The sequence below is a fragment of the Psammomys obesus genome, unplaced genomic scaffold, assembly GCF_907164565.1.
Source record: "Psammomys obesus unplaced genomic scaffold, mPsaObe1.curated_primary_1811, whole genome shotgun sequence".
In the NCBI taxonomy this organism is placed as follows: Eukaryota; Metazoa; Chordata; class Mammalia; order Rodentia; family Muridae; genus Psammomys; species Psammomys obesus.
Window position 1 is genome coordinate 476,832 of NW_026596318.1, and position 27,655 is coordinate 504,486.

The 27,655-nt window shown below is 48.5% G+C and overlaps 2 protein-coding genes and 1 non-coding gene across 5 annotated transcripts; 1 reads left to right on the top strand and 2 right to left on the bottom strand.

Moving 5' to 3' along the window:
* The first annotated feature begins 24 nt into the window (after positions 1-24).
* On the top strand, positions 25-17,788 carry Trim26 (tripartite motif containing 26). 2 transcript variants are annotated; one of them, XM_055597047.1, is made up of 8 exons: positions 25-220; positions 10,117-10,619; positions 10,710-10,805; positions 11,703-11,933; positions 15,114-15,136; positions 15,536-15,651; positions 15,886-15,918; positions 16,354-17,788. In XM_055597047.1, exons 2-8 carry the CDS (start codon positions 10,182-10,184, stop codon positions 17,034-17,036), a joined length of 1,620 nt encoding a protein of 539 aa, XP_055453022.1. In that variant the 5' UTR covers positions 25-220; positions 10,117-10,181; the 3' UTR covers positions 17,037-17,788. The 2 variants fall into 2 exon arrangements, with proteins under 2 accessions (XP_055453022.1, XP_055453021.1); XM_055597046.1 differs by having other exon boundaries at positions 25-208.
* LOC129669024 (small nucleolar RNA SNORA51) lies at positions 4,544-4,679 on the bottom strand. The gene has a single exon (XR_008718995.1). It is a non-coding gene; the product is annotated as a small nucleolar RNA SNORA51 (small nucleolar RNA).
* Positions 17,789-19,250: 1,462 nt separating the features above from the next.
* On the bottom strand, positions 19,251-26,892 carry Trim15 (tripartite motif containing 15). 2 transcript variants are annotated; one of them, XM_055597053.1, is made up of 7 exons: positions 26,318-26,892; positions 25,896-25,991; positions 23,833-24,063; positions 23,148-23,170; positions 21,739-21,854; positions 21,287-21,317; positions 19,251-20,521 (listed from the first exon to the last, which is right to left on the bottom strand). In XM_055597053.1, the coding sequence occupies exons 1-7, from the start codon at positions 26,777-26,779 to the stop codon at positions 20,515-20,517; spliced, it is 966 nt and encodes a 321-aa protein (XP_055453028.1). In that variant the 5' UTR covers positions 26,780-26,892; the 3' UTR covers positions 19,251-20,514. The 2 variants fall into 2 exon arrangements, with proteins under 2 accessions (XP_055453028.1, XP_055453027.1); XM_055597052.1 differs by having other exon boundaries at positions 19,251-21,854.
* Between the last annotated feature and the right edge of the window lie 763 nt (positions 26,893-27,655).

Genomic DNA, 27,655 nt, shown 5'->3' on the forward strand with positions numbered 1-27,655 from the left:
TCGGCGCTGGCCAGGCCCGGGCGCGCGGCTCGGCGAGCTCGGGTGCCCGCCGCGTCCTCCGCTCGCCGCCGGGCCTCTGGTCCTGAGCTCGCTGCGTTCCTTCCTCAGGTCCCGCCGGACTCACTTCAGTGTCCTTAGTCCCCGGGCCAGCGGTGAGCAGGACCCGGATGACGTTCACCTGGCGGCCCGGAGCCCCGAGTGACCGAAGGCAAGTCTCCTGGTAGTTATTCTTCCGCTGTTTGTCTGTTTATTTGCCGGAGTAAACTGGCCGCTTGTGCGTGGAGATGTGTATTATCCCTGATGATTTCCTTCCTAGTTAGCTTTAGGCAGAAGAAAGTGTAGACACCAGACGGCGGTGGCGCATGCTTTTAATCCCAGCACTTGAGAGGCAGACGGAGTTCAAGGCCAGCCTGGTCTACCGAGTGAGTTCAAAGATAGCCAGGGCTACAAAAAGAAACCCTGTCTCGAAAAACAGAAACGAAAAACAAAACCCCCCAAAAAGTATATAAATTTAATTTTGGGAAGTGACTGGGAAGAGACACTCTAAAATTCCCCGTGCATCCCAGATTTCGACACTGCAACCATTTCTGTGTGCTTCAAAAAGGGGAGGAGGGACATGTGTTCATGCATGCCTGAACCTCTTGTTTGTTAGATGGAATCAGGAGCCCTAGAGTATTCCTTTCAAGTTAAAAAAAAACAATCAACATCAAAACACCTTTTCTAAAAGCAAGCTTTCATTAATGTTTTTTTTAAAATTGCAACTTTTTTAAAGTTCGTTATGATGATGATGATGATGATGATGATGAAGACGACGACGACAGGGTGTCACCATGTATCCAAGACTGGTAGCCCAGGTTAGCTTCCTGCCTTTTGAGTGTTTGGATTACAGAGATTACAGGCATCTGCCAGCATGCCTGGTTGCGATTTTTAATCCACTTTATTTATTTATTTAGGAACAGTTGTAGAGTTACAGGAAAATTGAGAAAACAGTCCGTAGAGTTCTGTATGACCCCAAACTGATTCCCCTTTTATTAACATCTTACACATTATTATTGGTCAGAGTCCACTGTGTATTTATTTACATTTCCTTTTTCCCCCAAATACTTGGGCCTCCATATTCTCATCTAGGTGACTGCATTGCATTTTGTTGGCTGTGACAAGTTGTTAGTTTTTGTTTATGTGAACTTTCAAAGTTTTGAGAAATATTAGTGTAATGGAAGTCTCAGGTTCTTAGCCCACAGAGAAAAGGCTTATTTTGACTCACGGGTTTGGAGGTTGCAGGCCGTGATCCATTGGTGTCTGAAGATCCTGGCCTGTGTAGGCCTGCACGGTGGAACCACCCTGCTCAGAGCCAGCACACACGCCAGAGTGTGGGCCTGAGAGAGTGCTGCACCAGCGTCCCACAGGCCTCTTCTGTGGACTCGCAGCGTGCTAGAGTCCCACCTCTAAATGTTTGTGCTGTTTTCCAGTAGTGGCAGTGCAAGGAACACGCCTTCCTCACATGGACCGTTGAGGCCATGACGCACACTGTGGCAGGAGGACGTGTATTTGTAGGTACCTTCTACTTTATGCCTTGCTCTTAAGATTGGGCTTGTATGTTAGAAGGGTGGAATTAGGCTGCCACGTCCAACACACCTCAGCTCGGATTTCATGCTGCCAAGACTTATGATGATACTGACCTGATCACCCAGCTGAGTGTGTGTTGGTTTTTCCACAATATCAAGTTCTGCATTGTGTGTTTTTTTTCCCTTTGCATACATTATCATTTGGAAGAAAGTCACCTTGTTCATCTAAGGAATTAGAGAACTGATGGATTTTAAATTACTTGGTATGAGAAATGTGTCCACTTCATTAATTTTTTCATCCATTTATTTGTATCAGTTTGGACTTGCAGGTATTGATGATTTTAGACCCTGGATTATAGTCCAGAAGCACGTTGAAACTGGTGCAGCTATGACTGTTAGGAACGGATCGCTTCTGTGTCCTTCCTCTTTTAATGGTGCTTTTTGGGCATTCAAACACTTTTATTTATGTCACCTTTCAAACAACTTGGCTAAACAGTTTTCTCTTGTCAAGAGAGAAGGAAACTTGGGGCTGGAGAGTTGGATCCCCGGGTAACAGGACCTGTTGCTCTTTCCAAGGACCGAGGTTCAGTTTTCAGCATCCACATAGCTCATAGCTTTCTGTAACTCCAGTTCCAGGGCGTCTAACAGCTTCCCCTGAAGTCTGCAGGCGATGCACAGACATGGTGCACACACGAGAAAATAAATACACAAATCTAAGAGCTTAGGAGGAGGAGAAGGGGGAACAATCTTGCCAGCTGGAATGGTGATTGCCTGTGATTTCAACACCTGAAAGGCAGAGGCAGGCAGATGAGTTTGAGGCCATCCTGATCTACATAGAGAGTGACAGGCCAGCCAGAGATCATAGTGAGACTCTGTCTCAGGAAGAAAACAAAACAAAAGAAAAAAGGAGGTAAGGAAACTGAGGTAAGGGTAGTGGGTGACTTGTTACTTTCCACAATAAAAAGGAGGACTGAGACCTGTTACTGAAGAGCTCTGCAAACCTCAGGTAGAACCTTTTCCATTAAGGCTTCTGGAGCTTGTGTTATACTCCCTTTTAAGGTAAGGCTTCTGGGGAACTTACACTCCCAGGACCACAATAGAAAATACATGGGAAGAAGTTGCAGCAAACAAAGGCTTGGCCTAAGATTGGCACTTAGGATGAAACAGGATTTGGCCAGATTGATGGAAATGGAATATTAGAATGTTGACCTTCCCTGACTGGGTTTGGGAATAAGGGGTGGGATGGAGTGGGGGTGGATCTGTGTGATTGTGGCAGAAAGTGTCTAGTTCTCAGATCCTGTTGCTGAAGCAGGTTTGTGAGGTGAGAATTTGAGAGTGACATGAAGGTTGCAAACAGAGACGCTAATAGGACTCTGAATCTGAGAATAGCATTTTATAGACACAGTTTCATGATTTAGACCAGCCTCTGGAGAAAAAAAGATCATGGTGGTATGACTCTTGTTTTCACATTCTAATTGGGTGAGAATACCCATCCACCACACCAAAAAATAAAAAAGTCAGTTATAAAGCAGTCTTATCATATCATATGATAGTGTTATCATAGAAGTACAGAGCTAATTGGGAAAGAATGGATGTAGGGGTCACCTTTGTTCAAGGCTGAGCTGGGCCTGAGAGAACAGAATGTACAAGGACGGGAGAATTGAGGGACATGAAGGGCCTCTCCCTCTATGCTTCCTATGGAGTCCTAGGCAAGGTTAAGCAGGATTTGGAGCTGAATGTGTAAATTGGGGCCCCCCTCCCCCAGAGGAGTTTATTGGTAGGGTATGGGCACTTGTACCGTGGTGTGTGTCGAGGTCAGAGAAGAACTTGCTTGAGTCAGTTCCTTCCATCATGTGGGTTTAAGTCGGGTGGTCCAGGCTTAGTGAGGGGTGCCTTTACCCACTGAGCCATCTCAAAGCCTTGCCTCATGGATTTTGAAGCAAGAGAGTAACAGAATGAGACTCATATCAAAGGCCATCCTTCAGAACCCTGTGAGAGAAGGGCCACCTTGATGGCTATTGTTGGTCATCAATTTGACAATATCTGGGATGAACTACGATCCAGAAATGGAGGGCACACCTGTGAGAGATTTTCTGTTCTGCTTGTAGTGGCTTAATCTGCTTCTAGTGCAGACCTTTGAGATAGGAAGACACAAACCTTCCATCCAGATTTTAAGGCTGGAAGACACAGGCCTTTAATTTGGATCTTGAGGTGGGAAGACCTACTTTCAGTATGGTACCCCTTCTTCTGGAAGTCTTTATAAGGACACAGAAGAAGGAAGCTTTTGCTCTTTGCCTGCTTGCTCTGGTCTTGGTGGCACATTCATTCCTTTACTGGCATTGGAGCCTATTTCAGAATTCCAGAAGACCAGCGGAGACACCCAGTCCTGTGGGATTGGGCAACTACTAGATTCTTGGACTTTGCATTCACAGCCATTGTTGGATTAGGTGGACTGCAGCCTGTAAGTCATGCCAGTAAATCCCAGTAAATAAATAGAGAGAGAGAGAGATTCATACCATAAGTTCTGTGATTCTAGAGAATCCTAGTGTAGCACCGCTCATCAAATGTGATGCCTCAGTTACTTTATGTTTCATGTGGAAGGAGGTTTTGCCGGTTAACTGACCCGTGTCATTAATCACAGCCAGAGATGCTAAGGTACATAGTGTCATAGATATCTCGGCTTTGATAAAACTAGTACCTCCCTATTAGCGTGCCGAGGCTCCCTTCCCCCACTGTATGACTAGTCAGAACTCCTCATCCCAGTTACCCATGCTGGATGCTGAATGCCCCAGCTCCCTTTGTGGTTATTTATTTATTTTTGAGAGAGGGCCTCATTGGATCCCTGGCTGACCTAGAACACTTATATAGACCAAGTTGGTTTGGAGCTGAGAGATACCCCTGCTGCTGTCCCTGACCCCAATGCTGGGATTAGAGTTGTGTGCCACTGTGCTGTACCTTCCATTTGTGATCCCTCCCACCAAGGTCTTCCCATCATAATACAGACCAAGTACAGTAGCCTGGGCTGAGGTATACAGGGCTAGATTCACTCTGCCGCCTCTTTCTACACAGACAGAATAAGAAGGCAACCTGTTGATAAGAATGAGTGAGGAAGCCACCATTTTCAATTTCATAAACACTGGTTTATCTGGGTGTGGTGGCAGCAGTTTGGACTCCCCTCCCTTGGGAGGTGAAGAAAGAAGAATAAGAGAGTAAGTTAGCCCTGGCTGCATAGCAAACTTGAGGCTGGCCTGGAGCGGATGAGACCTTGTTGTACAGCAGATCCCCACTACATTTGATGAACCTGCCCTTTCCTGCCTGATAGCTGATTTGTCAGAAATAAATGTTCCCCCATCCCCACCCTAGTTTCTGCTTCAACTGTTTCAGTCATCTTTATTTTGCTTTGGTTGATGCTATAATAGCAGCATTAGCTTTATCCTGCACGTTAAACACGCTGCTGTACCTGTTGAACCTTAGTTTTGTGAACAGCTCAGTAATCCACACCTTTATTTCTTCACGATGGTATGAAAGCCCAGGAAAGTCAAGACTCTAGCCTTGTACTGCTCAACAGGGGGGCTGGGGCTGGGTGAAGATCCAGGTGGCTAACGAGGGCTCTTTGGTTCAGGCTTTCATTGAGTGACTGTAGAGGGTGGTAGATGAGGCTTTGTGTTTCCCATTTCTCTAGTTCATGGCTAGATCCCTTGCTTTTTGCCCTGAAGGTTTCTTAGAGATATCTCCAGGTTAACAGCTGGCTGAAGTTTCCTCCTGGAAGAATTTACTTATTTTAAATTGAGAGATAGGCCTTCAACTGCACCCTGTGAACAATTAAGTGGGGGTCTCACAGGACATAGAGCCTTAAGCTAAATATTCTGGGATGACAGGAAGAAGGGGCTTCTGTTAGGAGGCCCAAGGACATATTTGTGGAGATGTTGGGGGTGATTGAAATAGCTGGGGGCTAGGCCGCAAACCTAGGCTGCAAAACTTGCCTCGCTGGGCACTAGAGTCCACACCTGGGGATTGTCTTCTAGGAGCTCTTTCTGCTTGTGGGAGTTTGAGGAGCAGATAGCAAGCTGGTGGATGTGGCACAAAGAAGCCACAGGTGTAGGGAGAGAAGTTAGTACCTAGAGCAGAAACTGGTGTTAAGTGTGGAGCCAGAGCCCAGATAAATACGTTTTGGAATTGGCTAGGGATTGGAGCTTTAGCCCAAGTGTGTGCCTAGGAGGTGTGGACCTTTACGGTAACACTTCTTGCAGTGATTCTCACAGTCAAGAACTGTGCATGGACTCCACTGTGTTGCCAGGAAGTGCAGTGTTTCTCCCCTCCCCTGCAAGCTTGTTGCAGGTTAAGTGGTTATGAGAGCCTCAGCTTTGTGGGGGAGAGTTGGCAGAGGACAGCGAGTGTCCCCAGTTCTTGTTAGTGCCCGGATACTGCAGGCTTGTTTGTAATTTCTCCCTGCCTCTGTAGAACTGTGGCTGGTTTCTGGCTTACTGGAGGGACTTGGAGATCTGCTGCTCGAGAAGCTGGGGTGTGACTTCAGGCACAAGACAATTGCTATGCAGCAGCCACCTGTGCACTCAGAACACACAGCTGGGAAAGGGAGAAGTGGTCAACTGACTGGTCTAGTCTTGCATTTGTGCCGCTGTGATAAAAGCATTCTGACCACAAGCATCTTGGAGAGGAAAAAACTTATTTCAGCTTACAATTCCAGGTCACAGTCCATCACTGAGGGAGGTCGGAGCAGGATTGCAGAATTTAAAGGAACACAACTTACCACTTCACTGGTTCGTGCTCAGGACTGCCAGCCTCGCCAGCCTAGTGATAGCACTGCTCATGGTGGGCAGCGCCCTCCGAGGCCAGTTAACAATTAAAACAGGGCCCCACAGACAGGCCCACATCTTACTCAGGCATTTCTCCAGCTGCGGTTCCCTGTTTCAGGTGCCTGTGTCAGATTGCCCATAGAAAACAAGATCTGGACTGCTCACTTCTGACGACTTTGCCTGGAACCAGGAGCGGAGGGGAGGATAAAGGTTTCATGTTATTGTACAGACCTGTGGAGATGATCAGAAAGAATGAGGTCAAGAAATATACGATACAGTGATAGGGGAACATGGTACATAGGAAAAGTATTTTTAGCATCTCTGCACAGACATGCACCTGTAATCCCAGTATTCAGGAGGTAAAGGAAGAGCCATAGAGTTCAAGGCCAGCCTGAGCTGCTTAGTCCTGAGACTGCCTCATCAAACAAAACACTAGATTTTGTGGAGGGCAATTCGCAGAATAGGTGTGTAGTGTGACAGAAAGGGGTGTAGTCTGCTTTGCCCTCTTTTTCTCCTCTCTCTCCCCTTGTCTCCCCTTCCATCTCTCTCTTTCTGCCCCCAACGGCATTTTTTTCTCTTAATTCTGCAAGCTTGAGAAGCCTCCATCACTAAAAAAGCAAGAAGTGCTGACAGGAATGCTTCATTTTGGCTTGTGGCAGTTAAGGCTAGGGTGCTCAGCCAAATCTGAAGAGTACACGCCCCTCCACTCAGTTTCCCAAGCCTTCTGTGTAGACAAGGTCATCTGGGTGCTGACCGGAGGAGCCGGTCTCAGGCCCCATTTGACAGTGTGCTGGGGTAAGAAAAGTGGAATGGATTGGGCCAAAGTTTGGGCACCTGGACTTCTTCCCACTCCCATGTGCTTTGGTGTAGTAGTTAACAGGGCCAACCCTCAGTTTCCTCAGAAGAGTATCCAGAGTGTGAAACCACCTTGGTTATTGGATTTTAGAACCTGAACTTTGAGCCTGGATTGTTCAAGTGTTTGAGTTTCTATCTCTGGTCTTACCTCTCATGTGTTCAAGATGAGTCTTTGTAGCCAGGCAGTGGGGTTGGACTGTCAAGTCATATTGACTCAGAAACGAAAGAATCTGTAGTTAACAGTGGCTTTGGCTGTTCTGAGCCCACACATTCTTTCAAGATTTAGGCAAGGTTTTAGGTCTCTGCTTTCAGCAGTTCTGGTAGTTACCCTTTTAGTGTAACAGAAAAACATAACCTTTGTTTCCCCAAATTTTTTTCTTGTATAGTTTTGTGAAACCATTTCAATATAAATTGTAGTTATGAAGCTCTAAATATTGTAGCATCTATTGCTGAAAAGCAGAGTCTCAGTGGGTGCCATTAAGATTATCTGCACTTAAGTTTTTCTTAATAATCGCTGAAGTATTGTTATAACTGCCTTTTAAGGTCAGAGTCCAGGCTACAAGTATCTTTTGCATTTGCTTATTACTGTGATTTTTTTTTAGTTTTATTGCTCTCTCTCTCTCTCTCTCTCTCTCTCTCTCTCTCTCTCTCTCTGTGCACAACTTACATTAATTGGTTTTCTCCTGCCATATGGGTCCTAGGAATCAAATTCAAGTTGTCAGGCTTGGCAGCAGGTTCTAGTACCCCAGGCCATCTCACTATCCCTGCCCTAGCGTTTTTTTAAGACCGATTGGTCTGTGGATGCCCCAGATTCTGAGTTTGTCTAATGGTTTCCTCAAGGTGTGGTTTAACTTGGTGCTTAACAGGACCTTCTGTGTGATAACTTAGTAGTGTTTATTTTATTGGTTTAAATTTTAAAATTGTTTCTCATAAGGTGGAAGTTAAATCTAAAGGCTTCATTAAGTTCAATCAAATCAAACATTTTTTGCAAGAAAATTTCATAGGTGATAGTGTTTGTTTTTTAACTATTTCTTTTGGCGGGGAGGGGTCATATGTTTCCTGCAAGTTTGTGTGCCTCATGTCTGAAGATGCCACAAGAGGTCGTCACTCCCCTGAACTGGAGTTGTAGACAGTTGTGTGCTGGGAATTGAACCTGGGTCCTCTGGAAGAGCAGCAAGTGCTCTTCACTGCTGGGCCATCTCTCCAGCCCCAGATGATGGTGCTTAACTCATGGTTCCTCATCAGGAAACCTGTGCCAGATTGGCTGGCTTGGTTACTTGGCTGAGGTGACCACTGGATCTCTCCCTCATCAAGGCACATTAAGAAATAATCTACTTGGGCATTGTGGGCCCAGACCTTCCCCTGATGGCCTTGGGCATTGTGGGCCCTGCCTGGACCTTTCCCTTGATGGCCTTGGCACCTATTGGTGATGTAGTGTTGTTACAGTGGCAATTGCAGAGTGCCTGTGTTTTCTCCTGACTCCCCTGAGCCTTAGAGTCTCACTAATTCTAAACAGAATGTTAGTCAAGTGCTCTGTTAGCTTTGCCTTAGTATCTAATTCTGTTAAACCTTCTCTGGTATTAGCCCGTGATCTTCCATCAGCCTTGCATTGTTAACTATAATGTACATGGTAGTTTTTATTCAGCTTGGAATGTAAGGACCCACCAGACCCAGCATGAGCTGGTTTACCGTGGGTTCTTAGTGGTAACGGTGTGCTAGTTTATGTGAAAAAGGAATTGTAGCTGAGCTCTATCATAGAAAAGCACAAATTCTGTCCTTAGAGCTAATCCCTTCTCTCTCCAGCAAACAAACGAAAACAACAGAAAGCTGGCCTGGCTTTTAAACCTTCCAGGCCATTCTGCGAGTGGCTAGAAAGGGCTTCTGGCCCACAGGCACCCCACAGTTTCATTTCCTTTCTGTTTTCAAACTCTGCAGTATGTTAAACTGAGAACATTGGGTCAGCCCCTTTGCTCAAGAGCAAACCAAGGAATTAGATCAGACACCCTTAACATTTCTACCAACATTCGGGGGACTTGATGCTTCCTCACTTGCTGCTTGAATTTCATTTCAAGTTGTTATGTACATTTTTTTTTTTTTTATTGATACATACTTTTAAACTCGCACGTGTCTAAGCCCAGGGGTGTTTTGGTCAAAGTCTCCTTTGACCAAAAGCATAGTTCCTCAAGTCTGTATAGTGCTGTCCCCTGCAGAGCAGTTTTATCTGTTATCACATCACATCCTTAAGGAATCAGCGTTGTGTTTTTCTCCTTGGGCTGCAGCTTTCTGTCCATGTCAACGTTAGCTGAGTCCACTGAGCTCTGTTAGTGGCCCCATTGTACCCGTCAATGACAGTGCTGCTGTTCCAGCATTGACCTTCCCTGCCCAGGCAGGGCGTTGTATACTGGAAGGTGGCAGGACCCTGCATTCTTGATGCCACTTTCAGTTTTAGCTCTTAGATTTTATCCATTGGACTGAGGAGCCAGGGGTCTGGGTTCTGTCCTAGATTTCCTGCTATGAATTAGGCTTATGCTTACTGTTTCCAACAGAACTTTTTCATGTAAGCTGCTTAGAATCCTCTGTAGGCCTGCCTTTCTCTCTTTCTCTGTCTCTCTCCCTCTCCCTCCCTCTCTCCATTTTATGGATGGACAAACTGAAGCTCAAAGTATTTATGTGGCTTTTCTGTTGCTGCAAGGGCAGGAAGAGGGCTGTAGCTATAGCTGACAGAAATAGCTTTTCTTGGCTGAGCTTCTGTGTCCCTAGAAGGGCCATGCCTGCACAGCCCAGGACAGCAAAGTCCTCCTTCCTAGCTGTGCTCTTAGCTTGAACAGGCTCGGGCAGTGGTGCCACTCTTCTCCTTTTGCTGAGTCTACTCCTGATTTCAGGTCTGGTCCCTGAGGAAGAAGAAAACCCTTACTAAGGAACAGAGACCCCCAAGGCTAAGGCCAGGATGGCAGCATCAGCCCCCTTAAGGACCCTGGAGGAGGAGGTGACCTGCTCCATCTGCCTGGATTACCTGCGGGACCCAGTGACCATTGACTGTGGCCATGTCTTCTGCCGCAGCTGCACAAGTGATATCCGCCCCATTTCGGGGAGCCGCCCCGTCTGCCCACTCTGCAAGAAGCCCTTTAAGAAGGAGAACATCCGGCCTGTGTGGCAGTTGGCCAGTCTGGTAGAGAATATTGAGCGGCTGAAGGTGGACAATGGCAGGCAGCCGGGGGAGCTGGCCAGAGAGCCACAGGACACGAAGCTGTGCGAGCGGCACCAGGAGAAGCTGCACTACTACTGTGAGGACGATGGCAAGCTGCTGTGCGTGATGTGCCGGGAGTCCCGGGAGCACCGCCCGCACACTGCCGTGCTGGTAGAGAAGGCCGCCCTGCCTCACCGGGTACGTCCTCCCAGGGCTGGAAGAGAGGGTCTGTCTGGGGTCCTCGCTGCCACAGCTCCTCATCTCTCTCCACTGCTTGTCTTTCCCCAGGAAAAAATTCTGAACCACCTGAACACCCTAAGGAGAGACAGAGAAAAAATCCAGGGCTTTCAGGCCAAGGGAGAAGCCGATATTTTGGATGCACTGGTGCGTTGCAGGTCGAGAGCTGGGAGGGCCGCACGGTCTGGGGAGGGGCGCAGAGGGGAGGCGTCTAGGAGAGCTTTGACAGTGTGCTTGCTAGGCTGGCTACAGGCCAACTGGGGCTCACTGGACGATAGGGCAGTGAGGAACTTGACTTTGTGCCCTCTCTGGTAAGAGTGAGGGAAGATCTGACTTCCTGGGTAGAGGGCGGCTGGGTGTGGGTGTGGGTGCTAGCTTCAGAATAGAGAGCAGGAAGAAGGGGACAGGGAGGGCCTGAGCAGCCCTGATTGAAGCTGTGTAGTGAGACTCAGGCCCGCTCTGGGCAGGGTGGAAGACTGGCAGCACATTGTGTACTCTCAGATAGGTCAGGAGGGACAGCTGACGAGGCCGGCCCAGTTCAGGGAATGTGTGTTGGGAAAGTGGGCAGTGGAGCGATTCTGGGGTCAGGCCTAGCAGTGTGCAGCCAGGTTGTGAGAGATAATGTAAAGCTGGAGAGAGCTCAGGTTCACGGAGGGCTGTCTAGCTCCTGCTGTAGGAGGCACCCTCGCTTACCGAGAGGACCGAGGACTCAGGTGGTTCCAGCCTTCAGAACAGGATAGGGTCCCTGAGTACTCACGTTCCGGCCTCACTGAGGAAGGAGGGCACAGACCCGCTTGGAAGGGATGGTACACTCAATTTACAGAGTAGTTGGGGTCCTGAAGGGAGGACTGGTTGAGCTTGGACTTTATCCCTCAAGCAGAGCTTCCTGAAGGCGATAACACAGATGTTATCTAGAAGGGTGACGTGTCAGTGGGATGCATGGGCTATCTTACGTTGCTCCCAGAGTCACCAGATGATCGAGCGGGTCCTGGTTCCTAGAGGGTCACACAAACACACTGTGCCCCCTCTGCCCTGCCCTTACAGACGAAGCTGCAGGAGCAGAGGCAGTACATTGTGGCGGAATTTAAGCAGGGCCACCAGTTTCTAAAGAAGCGGGAGCAGCACCTGCTAGACCAGCTGGCCACCCTGGAGCAGCTGCTCAATGAGGGCCGGGAGAAGTTCAAGACCCGGGGTGTCAGCGAGCTTGGCCGCTTGGCTCTGGTCATCTCCGAGCTTGAAGGCAAAGCACGGCAGCCAGCTGCAGAACTAATGCAGGTACGAGGCCAAGGGGCCCGGGGGAAGCCAGGGTGGGGCCTGGCCTACCACTCTTACATGGCCTTTGAAGAAATTCCTTCTGGGCTCTCAGTTTTACTGTCTAAAATATGAGCATGATAGTTTCATCCTCCTCGTTTACTCCAGAGTCCTCATAAGCTTAGACGTCTTTAGAAAAACAATCATCTATAAAAAGTGTCTAAAGAACTTAAAAGTGCCGGAGAACTAAAGGTCACTGTTGTTGACCTCCTTCCTTCAGCATGAGCCCTCCATCGAGCCCTCCTTGTAATAAGGCAGATATTTGTTGTTTTTGAGACAGTCTTACTATGATATACCATTTATCCTCAAATATAAGGCAGACTCACCTCAGCCCTCTGAGTGCCGGGGTTATAGGTGTGTGCCCCCTATGCCTGGCTAAGGTGGGTTCTTACAGGGTAGGTGCCTCATATTGTTCTAGGGATGAAGACAGGTGATGAGAAACAGCTAGGCTGTGGCTGTCAGGGTCCCAAGGCACATGGAAGGGGAGGGCAAGTGAAGAAGGAAAAGAGATGCGAGGCTCCCTCTGGACTATGGAGCAACAGTCTGGAGAACAGTGACAAGTGAGAGATGCTCAGGACACAAGAGGGAGAGCAGGCCGTCTTCTTCCTAGTACTTTCCAGAGTCATCATCCCCCTTAGCATTCTACCGAAGAGGGGAAGGCTGGGCCTTCCCTCCTTACAAGCCGGGAGAAGGGATGTCTGCTAGTTTCCTCCGTGGTTTGAGGTAACGAACCTTCCTGCCAGAGGACACACAAAGGTCTTTAGGAAATGGGGTTCCAGAGTAGTGGCAGGACACTTCAGTAACCAGGAGGGAAGGAACAGTGATGCCAATCCCTAGCATGGACTGCATCACCAGGAGGCCTCACTCTGCAGCAGACTGAGCCACATGAAAAAAGACTGGCTGGCGTAGACCCTGGGGCGGTTTAGGAATGAGGCCCAACTCAAACCTGGTGTCCTACTCCCAGGCTTTGTATGCTTGTCTTTTGTCCAGTGTCCCCCTGCCCCTTTCCTCTGCGCTAGGCAGACTCTGGGTCGCTTGTTTCCTCTCCCTTGTCCCCTTCAAAGAGCACATCCGAATTTCCCAGCAGCCCTTCTGTGTGTGGTTGTGTAGATATGAGTTATGAGTGGAACAGCTGATAGTGCCAGAGTTTGTCAACCAGTGTCTGTCTAGAGAGTATTTTCCCCTGATTCACCCTGGGAGTAGCTACTATGCACAGGCCCCAGTCTGTACCTCAGAGCTCTGCCCCTGAAGCTCCCCTGATGGAGTGCTTAGGAGAGTAAATCTGCTTAAAACCACTCCACAAAATGCTGTTGTTGATAGGTTTTGTATTTTCTGGAGCAAAGCGCCCGAATCTTCTGGAACAGTCCTTAGCAGCCACAGTTTGATGATTGCATGTGCTTTCCACATTGTCCCTCCCTGAGAAGCCAGCCTGCCCTGCCCGCCCTCTTCACCCTGCTGACGTCCGTAGTGCTGGTGTTCACTTGCTAACGTGGTGTGATGTTGCATTTTATGTTGGTTTTTCTCTCTCTTGTCTGCTTCCCTTTGCTAGGATGCCTGCTCTACACAGGTAGGGATTTCTTTTTTCATGGCTACCTCTAGTTTCTAGATCAGTGCCTGCCTGGTCAAGGAGTCACTTAGCAGTGGTTTGTGGAATGCGTGAAAGGAAACTGAAAGTCAGCGCAGAGAACTGTGAAGGCTTCGTACTCCCCAAAGCTTCATTGCACAATATGCCCCACCCTGTCTGTCCTTCCTCTTGTCTTCCTGCCATACAGTTACACCACTGTTCCTCCTGCACAAGGCGCCTATCCTCAGTGATCCTTGGCCACCATATCAGCTTGTGTTGCTCTGAAACTGTCCAGAAATGCTCAGCTTCTCTCTTCTGCCCCCTGCTGCCGTCCATGGCAGCTTCCAGGACGACCTCCCCTGTTCCATTGACTCCAGCCACCCTGGGCCAAGGAGCCGCCGAGTGACTGGTCACCTAGGTTTTGCTCGGTAGCTCATATAGAGCAGACATTTTTTCTGTCTTTATAGCAGTTCAGAGGTGAGGGTCTAGAGACATCCGTGAGATCATCCAGGAGCTGGCTTATTTTTAGCTATCTAGTCTTGGGGATATTGTTCTCAGCCATGAGATTTGAGTTGAACTCATCACTGTTCAAAATTCAGCTAATTAGAAAATAATTAGAAAGCTTTTTTTTTTAAAGGACAAGAGTGAGAAGTATTGATTTTTTTCCCCCTACATCCCCATTGGCGTTTAGTCACATGACCAGACATGATGGTAGGGAATGTGGGAAATGTAGTTCCTTGGCTGGTCACATGTCAGGCCAGAACTCACGAAGTTTAGTATTATGAAGAAGGGGAGAAAGCAGTTAAGGTGGCTCAGCAGGCAAAGGTTCCTGCCACCAAGCCTGACCACCTGAGTTCAGTCCACAGAACCCGCCTGGTGGCAGGAGAGAACCAACTCCTGCAGGTTGTCCTTTGACCTCCACGTACATTGCGGTACACCACACATGCACACCCACCCACACACATTTACAAGTGGGTGGGGGAGAATCGGTGTTGGGGGATTGCCTTTTACTTGCTTGTGTGTGGAATAAAATTCACCACCCATTCTGCCTGTTGTGATCTGGCCCTGCGCTGTTCTAAGCCTTTCCCATCCCTTATCATACACTCGGCTAGTGCTTTCTCATTATTCAAACCTTAGCTTAAGCGTCTCCTTGACTTGAGCGGCCAAGTCATTGTCACCTCTAGTTATTTCTGCCCTTATGCTATTTATTTATTTTTTTATTTTATTTTATGTGTGGGTAGGTTCACCTGAATGTATGTCTGCATACCACTTGCATGCTTGGTAGAAGCCAGAAGGCATTGGGTTTCCTGGAACTGGAGTTGTGGATGGTAGTGAGCTGCCACGTAAGTGCTAGGAATCAAACCTGGGTCGGCTGGAAGAGCAACCAGTGCTCGTAACCACTAAGCCATCTCTCCAGCCCATTGCTTGTTTTCTGTTTTATCTGATGCCCCACTAGACTGTTAGTTCTAGGGAAGGAAGCCATGTATGCTGTTTGCTCTCGTGTACCTGCCTGTTAATATGGTTTTGACTGTGAATGCAGTTTTAATTCACTTTGGTACTTGTGTTTTCTTCCCTTGCAGGACACCAAGGACTTTGCCAACAGGTAAAAGTTTCATTTGCTCATTGTTATTCATTCCTATCCCCCTCCCCCTTCCATGTAAGCAGTGGGAAGTGATAGAGTGCCAAAGGCACAGCAACCCTTGTTTCATCCCGCAGCTTTTAAGAAAGAGGTCGATCTTTGCGGATTAGAGACTGCTCTCTCCCAGCATAATCTCTGAGGTCCAGCTAGGCTCACTGTCTTGCACAGTGAGAGAGTGAAAGCCTGGCTTGCCAGACAGAGTGCCCACTTGAAGAATCTGCTGGCAGTCTTGTCTTAGTTCAGGTAGTATCTTTGGCCAGTTTTTTGTCCTTGATTAGGGATAATCAGATCTGTCCTGCACAAACACTGGCAGAAAAGCAAGAAGAGCCAAATGGCAGGTTGTTGTGTCCATCGCTTTTTCAGGTACCCACGGAAGAAGTTCTGGATTGGAAAAGCCATCCCTCACATGGTTAAAAGAAAGGCAGGAGAATTCTCAGATAAACTTCTTTCTCTGCAGCGAGGCCTGAGGCAGTTCCAGGGTAAGCACCAGGGAAGGGGCCAGGCTAGAGGTCAGGCTGGGCCACACTTGGAGGTTCCTGGCTCTTCGCCACCATATACTCCCATCTTACTTTTCCCAGGAGCTCTGGCTTCTGAGTCTTTGTATCTTTCCTCCTTGGGGTATCCAGTAGAGCCCTGTCCCAGAATTAATACCAAGAAAGAACTGGGCTCATAAGTTTGCAGAAAGTCATTTCTATCTTTCTTTCCTTCATTAGGCAAGCTGCTGAGAGACTTGGAGTATAAGACAGGTGAGAGAACAAAAGGTGGCTCCCACTTTTCCTCAGAAAGAAAAGCCCCCTGTGGAATCCTCACTGCTATTGCCCAAAGCAAGCCCCAACCCCTTACATTTCAGATTAGTCTCCTGTGTAGTCTGCAGCACTGATGAGACTTTGATGCCACAGGTCACAGCTCTAATCCTTTTTCTCATCTTCCTGACCACAGTAAGGTCCTCCTTTCAGAGCAGACAGCTCTGAAACAGAGCGGACAGTGGCAGCCCAAGGCCAGAGGTCACCCTACCCAGACGTGTGCTGTGTGTACTGAGTCCCTGCAGGAGACACAGGTCACAGAGACCATGGTGTAAATAGCGTTCTTTGAACTGTGCAGTGAGGCAGCACTGACACTGTGGAGACTCGTCTCCCCTTTGCAGGCCACCACTGACACTTACTTCCTCCCTTGTCCCACAGTGAGTGTCACCCTGGACCCACAGTCGGCCAGCGGGTACCTGCAGCTCTCAGAGGACTGGAAGTGTGTGACCTATACCAGCCAGTACCAGAGTGACTGCCTGCACCCCCAGCAGTTTGACTGTGAGCCAGGGGTGTTGGGCAGCAAGGGCTTCACCTGGGGCAAGGTATACTGGGAGGTGGAGTTGGAGAGGGAAGGCTGGTCAGAGGATGAGGAGGAGGGAGAGGAGGAAGAAGAAGGGGAAGAGGAGGAAGATGATGATGAGGCTGGCTATGAGGATGGATATGAAGACTGGGAAACAGATGAGGATGAGGAATCCCTAGGGGAGGAAGAGGAGGAGGAAGAGGAAGAAGACGAAGAAGTTCTGGAAAGTTGCATGGTGGGAGTGGCTAAAGACTCTGTGAAGAGGAAAGGGGACCTGTCCCTGCGGCCAGAGGATGGTGTGTGGGCCCTTCGGCTCTCCCCCTCAGGCATCTGGGCCAACACAAGCCCCGAGGCCCAGCTCTTCCCAGTGCTAAGGCCCCGGAGAGTGGGCATCGCCCTGGATTATGAAGGGGGCACTGTGACCTTCACCAATGCAGAGTCACAGGAACTCATCTACACCTTCTCAGCCACCTTCAGCCGGCGCCTGGTTCCTTTCCTGTGGCTCAAGTGGCCAGGAACACGCCTTCTACTAAGACCCTGAGTTCTAGAACCTGCCTGGGCCACACTATGGAAATTTTACTTTTCTGAGATTCCAGGACTCTGTGATGAAGAAGTGTTGCCTGGATCCACGTCCATGGAAACTTCCCTTGCTGGGATCCCAAGACTATCTGATGGAGGCAGGTTCTTGGCCAGAGCACCAGGAGGAGAAGGGAGGAGGGACGTCGCATCTGCTGCCACCCATCTCCCCACTGCTATGGCCAAGATATCTCTTAGCACTGTCACTCTATTTCTTGTTCCAGCTTCTCACCCTCCTGACCGTTTCCTCTGGGGTCTCCTGCTCTGAAGACCAATTGACTCCCTCCTTCCTGAGCATTCCTTTATGTTGGCTCTGTGCTCTTCAGTTGAACAAACAGGGCAGCAACATTTCCTGGTTCAGTTGTTATCCAGTGCCCACGGGAAGACCTTTGCTGACATCTGAAGCCATTTTGCTGTCCCCAGATTGGAGGTTCACCTTGCCCAAAACCACTCTGTCTCCTACCTTTCCTGGCCTCTTAAACTTACTTTTCCTACCCTATCAGAGTTAAGTACCTAAAGATCCAGAGATGGACATAGACCTGCTGAAGTTTGTGTCCTGGGGTACTGGTGGGACCTCCTGGTGTGGCTAGCAAAGCTCATGGTCTCCAATCCTGGATCTGAGGAGGTGGGACTCCCAGGTCCATCTGTATCTCAGAAAGCATCTAGGTACTGTGGCTCAGGTAGCAGTTGTGGTCAATAAATTACCTCTGCAGAGTAGTCCTTGTGAAGGGAGTTTTTAAAACAGGCCCAACATCTTGCTCTTGATCCGTGGATCTAAAAACACTGAGGTCAGGACAGTCCCTGCCTTGGGGTATATGGCTGGTGTACTCAGGACAGCTTCAGGCCTCTTGCTGGCCCTGTGGAGGTGGATTGGGGAAGGGAAGACAGGGCCATGAGGGATCACCAGCCCCTGCTTAGTCGAAACAACACCCTTCTTTTTATCCTTAAAAATTCCCAGTGTCCTCTGCCTCTGCGAGTGTTAGCTCCTCTCTGCTCTTGAGAGACTGCTTCCAGACACTGGAGTTACCACACTGTCTCAAGACGTGCTGCCTAAGTCACTAGTACACACACACACAGTGGCGCCCTTACCCTTTGTTTTTCCTAGAGTTAATCATCTCTCCCTTCTCCTGAACTTCATTTCCTGTGACTTTACTACCAAATAAACTACAACTTCTTTCAGTGGTCAGAAATCTCAAGACAGTCATCTGGTGCTGTCTCCATTTTTATCTTGATGCTTTCTCAAGTGACCTTGAACCTGAGCCATTGATTGCTCCCTCTGTGCATAGCTTTTTAAGTCCTCTTTTGTCATCAGACTGGGGTTCTGGGTTCTGCATCCCCTCTCAAGGCTTGTAGCCCAGGCTAGCCTCAGTTTAATTAGACGGCTGAAGATGACCTTAAACTTTCTGCCTCTAACCTTCCAAGGTCTGAGATTTCAGATGGCACCATTACACCTGGTTTATATGGTGCTGGCGCTGAACCAGGGTCTCACACATCCTAGGCCAGCATTCTAGGGAACCTCAGCGACATCCCCAGTCCTGGTCCTATTTCTGGACCCTGTGTTTACTAATTTATGGTGGTTTGGTCACACATCATCTAATAACTTCCTGAGGTGGGTGTGGAAGTTGATTTTTTTTTTTTTTTTTTTTTTTCAAGATAGGGTTTTTCTGTGTAGCCTTGGCTATCCTGGACTCATTTTATCTACCAGGCTGGCCTCAGGCTCATAGAGATCCACCTGCCTCTGCCTCTCTGAGTGCTGGGATTACTGGTCTGTAACGCTGTGCCCAGCTTTCAAAGCTGGATTTTTAAAATCTTCAGTATCTGGAAATGTTTATCTCACTTATACACTTAAGGGATTCTGCAAAAGTTTTCCTTCAGGATCTTAGGATTTCTGTACTGCCTTAAACTCCTGATGTTCGGAATTCCCATGGTTGCACTCTGCCTCACGATCTTTCTCAGTAGCCTGTTTCTGTTTTACAGGGGACTTTGGGAGTCTTACCTGTACCATTACTTCATGTACTAGCCCGTTTGAACACACACACACACAGACACGTAACATGAAATTAAGGGAATGGATAGGATCTCACTATGTAGACATGGTTGGCTTTTGGCTCCCTGAGTGAGATTTAAAGGCTTATGCTGCCACACCTAGTGTGAGAAAGAAAAAAACTTTAAAACTACCTGAGGCAGCCTAGAAAAAGTTTTATTTTGGCTCGTGCTTCATGGTGCCTCCATGGCCAGTGAACTCAGTGCTTTCAGCTTCTGTCCTAGCAACATAGATCCTGGCAGGTGTGCTTGACAGATCAAAGGCACACATCTTGCCAGCCAGAGAACAGTGAACCAGACCCCATGGTCCTCTTCCAGAGTGTACCCTCGTGACATTCCACCCTTTGAACCAGTCCTTTAACACCATTTAGAAGCCTTGAACATTGAAACTGTAGAATCTTGCCTGTCCTGGCTCCAGGTTGTCACAATAGACAGATAGACACAAAACACAAAAGCCTGTGGGTCACTTTATTAGAACATTCTCTTAAAACCTAGAGCGATGACCTGAAGGTCCTTTGTGGTCCATCCAGAGTTGATGATGAGGCCCCAAAGCATCTTGATCTTTGTGTATAAAAGTCGGTATAAATTAGTGCAGGCCAAACAGTCCTGGTTTTCCTACAGCAATCTTTTTGAAGCTTTTGTATTTTATTTTTCCTTTCCAAATCCCATCGGGCTCATAGCTTTGCTGGTGTCTAGGGTGTAGCCTTCCTTCTCTGGTTTTGGCTCTCCATTCAGCGGGATCACTGTGTCTAGGAACTGTGTGCAGGGAGCTGAAGGTACTCGACACTTAAAAGCTGCTGTACAGGATTCCAGGACGCTTAACTTTCAGTCTCATTTTTGAATGCTGGAGACAGCTGGGTTCCAGGGTGCTGGTGGCTCAGCCACACTACCCAGGCTCCACCACAGTCTTTCAAAGTTGGTCAGGAATTTGCTTTCCAGTGGGCTGTTGATGGAGACCAAGGTGGTAATTGATGCCCTTGTATGGGACCTCCGCAGGGTCTTACACCCTGCCTGCTAGCCCAGGGTCATGTCTACACTGCACAGGACAGCTGTGTCCCCTGGGGTGGGACAGATGACTGCTGGTCAGCTGGAATAACACTATCGTGGCCCAGACGCTGTTCTCAGTGCTCAGATCCTGCTCACCCTCACCCTCGCCACCTCTGAGGGCCATTCCATGTTGCAGCCACCACTCAAGTGGACATTATGTCTTTGGAGAGGCCCAGGCTCGGGTTTGTGGTCTTGAGTGTCCGGAATGAACCCTTTCCCGCTACTTCTAGGACAGAGCCCCATCCGGTGCTGCCTGCTTCTCAGTCCTGTTTCTGGGGGACAGAAGGGACGGTTCTGCCTGAGGATTTGCTTCTTAAAGTGAGGTGGCCAGGCCAGCAGCAGCAGCGCAGTACCTAGGAGCTTGTTAAGAAACATACAGTCTTGGGGCCCGCCCTAGACTGCCCAAACATCAGCCTTCATTTTAACCAGCTGTCTGGATGACATTTCTATAGATGTTAACGAAGTAGAGAACAATGCAAGAACAGGCAGGTGCTTTGGAAACAAGCTCTGATTTGAAGGAAAATGATATTTTTACTCTTTTTCTCTCCCTGTCCCTTTGTGGTACTAGAGCTTTATGCATGCTAGACAAGTAAGCTCTAGCAGAAAGCTGTACATCCCTAGGACCAAGCCCCCCAGCCCACCCCAGCAAGGGTCTTTGTAGCTGAGGCTGGCCTGGAACTAACTGTTGTAGCCCAGGCTTACCTCAAACTTGTGGCAGTCTGACTGCTTCTACCACTCAAGTACTGAAATTGTAGCTGTGTGCCACGGTGCCCAGCTTGTTTTTAAATAATACACTATTTGTTAAAATCTACAGAGACTCTAGCATAATTCTGGGCAAAGGTCAGGATTGTAATACATATTTTGAATGCATATCTATACAGGTAACTGACAACATTCATCAGTTAGGTACTGTGCTAAGCCCTTTGCATACATTAATTAATCTCCACATGGATGCATAGTGTAGGTTCTGTTTTTGTTTACATTTTATGGTGAGGCAGTGTTGGGGAGAAAAGGTTTAATGATAGACCCAAGACCCCAAGCCATTAGGGTCCGAGCGGGCGCATTTCATTGTTTGGGTGATTTCGATAAATGGAGAAAAGCCCCCCCAGAGCCCTTGCTGATTACCTGACTGTTTCCAGATGATGCATCAAGTTTTCTGAGGAAAGCAGAAACAGAAAGATCTGTGAGACTTACATCTCCTCTAGATATTCCCAGGGGGAAGGTGTCCTGACTACAGTGTGACGGGGAGAGAAGACTCTTAAGAGTAACGTGTCACCTTCCTGGACACGCAGTCTGGTGCCTCTACCCTTGGGCAGAGGAGGTCACCATCGGGGGATTGCTCCCTGAGGGAGATCTGTGGAAAGGCCTGGAGGGGAGGTGCTTAACCCAGGCTGTTGGCTTATTTTTGTTTAGGTGTCACTGTGTAGTCCAGGCTGACCTGAAACTTGAGGCCCTCCTCCCTCGGTCTCCCTGGTGCTGGCATAACGGGCATGCACCACTTCTTGGTGGTTTGAAGTTGGGGAAAGATGGAGGCAGGTGGAAGGTAGAACATCTAATAGGATCTGGAGCCTCTTTACCTGAGAATGTCCTCAGCATTGTTGGGAGGCAAAGGATTTTTCTGTGGAGGTTTCGAATCTCCTTGACAAGCTCAGAGGAAATGGCCTCTGGACTCACAAAAGTCTTCGTCTCATACCTGCAGACAAGTTGGAAATCAAACTTAAACTCCAAAAATAAAGTACTTCATTATATCCATGCATGTGTGTGTGTTGAGTGTGTGGCTTCCCCAAGAGGTCAGGAGTGTGCCAGATGCCTTAGAGCTGGAGTTAAAACATGGCTGGGAACCGCTTGCTCTGGGTGCTAGGAATCCAACTATAGACTTGGAAAGGCAGCAGTCATTTTAAAACCATTTTTAGCCATCTCTCTAGCCCCCAAAAGTAATGCTTGGGAGATACGGGTCAAAAACAGACTGAAGGATCATCTTAGTATCTTGTGAAAATTAGATTCAGCATAATTTACCTTCTCTAAGTAAGAATGGTTCCCAAAGCAATAGACTTTTCATTGGACGTGGGGAACTAATTTAACCACCTCTTGAGAATTGGAGCTTGGGTCTTTTCCAGCAGGAAGGGGCAGACCTCTAGAGGGAAATGTGATTGAAAATCAGCCCTACACTGTTCTTTCTATATGTGGGCCAGTTTGTACAATAGGAAAACGTCTAGGTAGGAAGGGGGTTCTGGTCCCTTTGCAGTCCTTATGGCTGTGTGGCTTCACATTAGCCCTTCTCTCAGCTTCCCCATCACATTATGAGACCCACCACACCTTTCTTGACCTTTTGGAGACGGTTTCTCTGTGTAGCCTTGGCCATCCTAGAACTCACTCTGTAGAATAGCCTGGCCTTGAACTCAGATCCACCTGCCTCTGCCTCCCGTACTGGGATTAAAGCATGCACCATCACCCAGTTGACTTCAGTATTTTCAAACACTAAAATACTAGTATATTTCATGGTTTAAAAATATTTTGGGGAGCTGGTCATGCCAAACACTAGAGTTTGGTACCCAGCGTCTACACGGTGGGTGTAATTCCAGTTCCAGGGCATCTGCCAGCCTCTTCTAGTTTCTTCTGGTACCAGGCATGTACACTGTGCACAGACACTTGCAACACTCATACACACAAAATAGGAATAAATTTTTTAAAAAAGAAATCTGATCATCCTAAAGCCATGACTGTTATATATATAACTTTGCTTTCAAGGTTAAAATTTATCAGTGTGAGATAGGTTCTCACTCTGCAGCCCAGGCTTGCCTCAATCTCATGGCGATCTCATGGAGCCAGCTTCCTGAGCACTGGGGTTAAAGGCATGAGCCAAACACTGTTGTGAGAGAGGAAGTGGCCTGTGTACCTACCATTGCTTTTCTGGGTGGTCGTGCAGACACTAGGGATCGCAGTGTCTGAGACGCAGGTAAAGGGGCAGGACTGGAGAGGGCCTTACCTGTTCTGGTGGAGCCTGGCATCCTATGAAACAGAAAAACGTGCGCTTAGTTTCCACGTGGCCTTGACCATCAGCCAAAGCCCCTGTCCAGCGTGCTGGAGCCCCTTAATTATTTACTATGCATTTCACTGCTCTCTTCATGTTTCCTGACTATTACAGGACTTTGCGGCCAGCTCCTTTGCTCTGACTGCTCTATGCAGCTGTATCCTTAAATGGGTTCTGCCCCCAGTGATTGAGAGAGTGGAGAGCAGAGACCAGCCTGAGTTCCAAGTTAGAGGAGATATGGGTCAGGATTGTGGTAACCACCACAAGGCTATTGCTGGTGCTCGTCCTGTGTGTCAGGGACCATGCTGAGCACCACGCCTGGTTATTTCTGCCACGAAAGAATGCTATTATCCCATGTTAGAGAAGCTACAAGATTCATCCGTGACAAAGTTGGAAGAGCTGACACTAAACTGAAGATGGTCTGATCATGATCATCTTTATATGATCCTCAGGCATGTCTGGGGAAATTCTCCAGTCTTTTGGCCATAGAAAACAGGCCCTCCCCAGCCCTTCTCAATAGAGATAGTCCCCATTTTTCTTCCCTGCCTCTCTCCGTCACGTTCCAGCTATAACACAGCACTCCACTTGCTGTGGAACTCTGCTGTCTGTCACAGGGTGGTGAGATTGTGGGGTGTCTTACTTGCAGAAGCTCACTTGCTGGGCGCTGACACTTCTCCTCCAGCTCCTCAACCTGGGCATCCAGCCGGTTGACCTCCTGGGAGACCTTCATGATGTACTCTTCCCTCTCCTTCCATATCTGCTGTTCTAGTTCCTCCAGCCTGTTCAACAGTTGGCACCTCTGGTCCCGAAGCTCCTGCTTCAGCCTGGCAAAAGCAGCTTCTACCTGTTGCTTCTTGCTTTCAACCTGCATCTGTGAGGATAGGAGGGACTCAGAACTGGCTTCCATAGGGATCATCTGTGCAATTATTGATTAAGAGAAGCAAGGAACAAGTAGTTTTAAGACCTGTTACTTCAGATAATGCAATGGTAGAAAGAGATCTCAAGATAAATTTGCCAACGATAAGATTGGTGCTGTTGGCTTATTCAGGGATTGTAATAATGTCACATTGAACTTTTAGATAATGTTTTAGTTTTTTTTTCCCCTCTGTTGCTATGATAAAACATTGACAAAAACCAAGTTAAGGAGGAAAGGGTTTATTTTGTCTTATACTTCCACTTCACAGTCCATCATCATTGAGAGAACTCGGGGCAGGAACTCAAACAGAAGCTTAGAGGCTTCAAAGAAACACGGGTCACTGGTTTGCTCTCCATGGTGTGCTCAGCCAGCTTTCTGTAACCAGGCTACTTGCCCAGTGTAGGGTGGATGCTCCCAAACCAATATTTAATCAAGAAAAGGTCTCACAGACTTACCACATACAGCTAATCTGATGGAAACATTTTCTCAGCTGCTTCCCCCCCCCTTAATTCCTTATTTAAGAAGGGTTCCCTCTTCCTAGATGACTCTAGCTGTGTCAATTTGAAAAACAAATGAAAAAAACCTAACCAGCATACCTACTGTATCTTTTTTTAGCCTCATACGGAGTAACTGTAGTAGCTTCTTTCTTTAGTTGAGATATGTTTCCATGTCTCATGTATCCTAATCTGACCTCAAACTTAATTCACTGTGTAGTCAAAGATGACCTTGAGCTTTTGACCCTTCTACCCCATTACCCAAGTTCTAGAGTCACACGTGTGCATCGCAACTTCCATTCTGTTCAGTGCAACCTGGGGCTCCATGTATTCATGTTTCCTGACTGAGGTAAGGAGGACCTTGCGGCCAGCTCCTTTGCTCTGACTGCTCTGTTCAGCTGTATCCTTAAATGGGCTCTGCCCCAAGTGACTGAGAGTGGAGAGCAGAGACCAGCCTGAGTTCCAAGTTGGAGCAGATATGGGTCAGGATTGTGGTGCTCATCCTGTGTGTCAGGGACCCGTGCCAAGCACCACGCCTGGTTATTTCTTACACAGTTTACAATGCCATGAAGAATGCTATGAAGAATACTATTATCCCATGTTAGGGAAGCTACAAGATCTACCGGATGAAGTTGGAAGAGCTGCATGTATAGCTTCATGAAGGAAGCAGAGAGAAGCAGCCAAATGTAGCTGCTTCATGCATCTGCTCTGCTGTCCTCAGAACCTGAACCTAGACGGTTAATCATACCCATCACAGGCTTTCCCAGCTGAAGGTGATGTTTCCCTTGGAGACACTGGGCCAGGAGAGCCGTGGACCCAGGTCAGAGACACTTCATTGTAGATCTGGGCTATGCCACATGGCATTAGGAGCACCACTTTTATGGACTCAGTTTTCCCCCGTGTAGGAGAAGAATAAGCCATGCCTCGGATTTGAAGACACCTGAACCGCCTCCAGCTCCGCCCTGAAACACTAGATGCCATTACGAGGGAGGCTTCAGGAAGATGAGTCAGAAAAATCTGAAGTTCTTTTCAGCTCAGTAATGGATACCAGCCTGACAGACTTTCCTTGTCTTGAAGGAAACCCCCGACGGAGCAGCATGGGAATATAATTCAGTTTGTGCCCAGCATGCACAAGGCCCTGGGCTGCGGACCCCGTTAGGCACAAACAGGATTGTGGCACGTGCCTGTAATCCCTGTGCCTGGAAAGTGGAGATAGTAGGATAGTTTAGGAGTAAATTTGAGGCCTGTACCTAAGAAAACAAAGGAACAGACAGCCAAGGGTGTGGCCTTTACCAGAACTTCTTGGAGCTTCTGGTCTTCTTGACATTTCCTATCTTCCATCTTGTCCCTTTCCCTTTTCAGAGCTTCTAACCGACTCCTGAGCCTATCCTGTGGGAGAGAAGATAACAGAAGGAGAGCGTGTCAGTGAATAATCTGACTGGCAAACACTGTGTCCCGCGCTGTGGACACAGGCTGAGGGCCTCAAGCTCACAGAAGCCTAACCCTTGACCTTCACTATCATCTAGGGCAGGAATGAGCTGGGTGGCACTATGGGGACAGAAAGTGTGTAGTGAGGTGTGTGCCAGCAGGGAGACCAGGAGCAAAGAGGAGGGCTGAGAGGAATCTGTGGACAGCGACTCGCTGTCCCCTCTCCTTCACTCACCCACCGCAGGTCACCACCCTGTCCCCCGCGAAGCAGAGCCTCGGCTCCTCACCCTGTAGGGCTGGATGGCTTCATCCAGGAAGCCCACAGTGTGCGTCTGGTGGGCAGGGCCCTCCCTGCAGAACACGCAGAGCAGCTCCGCATCTGTCTTGCAGAAGAAATAGATCTTCTCTCCGTGCTCCTCGCAGCGGGTCTCGCTTAGGTGACCCAGGGGCACCGGGGCCGCTGGGGCCTGAGATTGCTCCTCTTCTTTCCCCTGACAGAGCGGGCACAGCAGCCGGGCCCCCATGGGGGTGTGTGGGAGGCAAAGTAGGCAGACAGTGTGTCCGCAGGCTGTGGTCACCGCATCCTTCAGCGGCCGGGTGCAGGCAGGGCAGGCTACTTGGTGGAGTCCCCGCAAGGACCGGGTTGAGGGCATCACCGTGCCTTCCCCTGCTCGTTCACACAGTCTTCTGCCTCCTCCGTCCACTCTGATTTCCTTTCCCTGAAACTGAGTCACTTTAAAGTACGTCATTGTCACAGAGGCAAAGGAATAGAGGATGAAAGAAAGGCAGGAATGTCACCCGGCTCCGCCTCAGGCACGCCCAGAACCCTGGGCAGCTAGGCAGGTCCAAACTCCAGGGCGTCTTGACAACCCAGCGTTTCCCAGTGGCAGGCAGGTGACCTAACTCTTCACTCCTGTCTCCTTCTGTCCCTGGGGCGGGGAGCAGCGTATTGCACCATGAGGTCACTCGGAAATGAGGTTTCCTGGAATCTCCTGGCCACAGAGGGGTGGGACCATTGGGGAGGAACAGCTTCCTGTCACACTGAGCAGGTGAGACACATAATTTGTCCTAGGAGGCCTGTGGTGGCATCAAAGTCCAGCCTGTGGTGCTGAGACTGGCTTCGAACTGCAGGTGCACAGGCACGGTCCCCTCCTCCGCCCTTCCTGCCTCCTCATCTGCCTCTGCTGCTGGTGCCATCTTTCCTGTACTCCTAGCGGCCATGCTGAATACCACATAGAGCCTTGATGATCCTGAATTTCAATTTTAGGGTTTCTTTTTTAATAAAAAAAAAGTTAACTTTTATGTGTGTGCATGTTGGGTTCTCTCAAATGGGTCCCCTGAAATTCAAGTTGCAGGCAGTTGTGAGTTACTCAACATGGGGTGCTGGGAATCCTATTTGAAAGTGCAGCTACTACTCTTAATGACTGACTTTCCAGCCCCTTAATTTTATGTTTTAATTTATTTTTATTTGTAATTATTTTATGTGTGTGATTGCTTTGTCCACCTTTATGTCTGGGCACCACTGCGGGCCTAAGGGGGCAGGAGAGGGCGCTGGATCCCCTAGAACTGGAGTTACACATGGTGGTGAGCCTCCCTGTGGGTGCTGAGAGCCCAGCCCAAGTCCT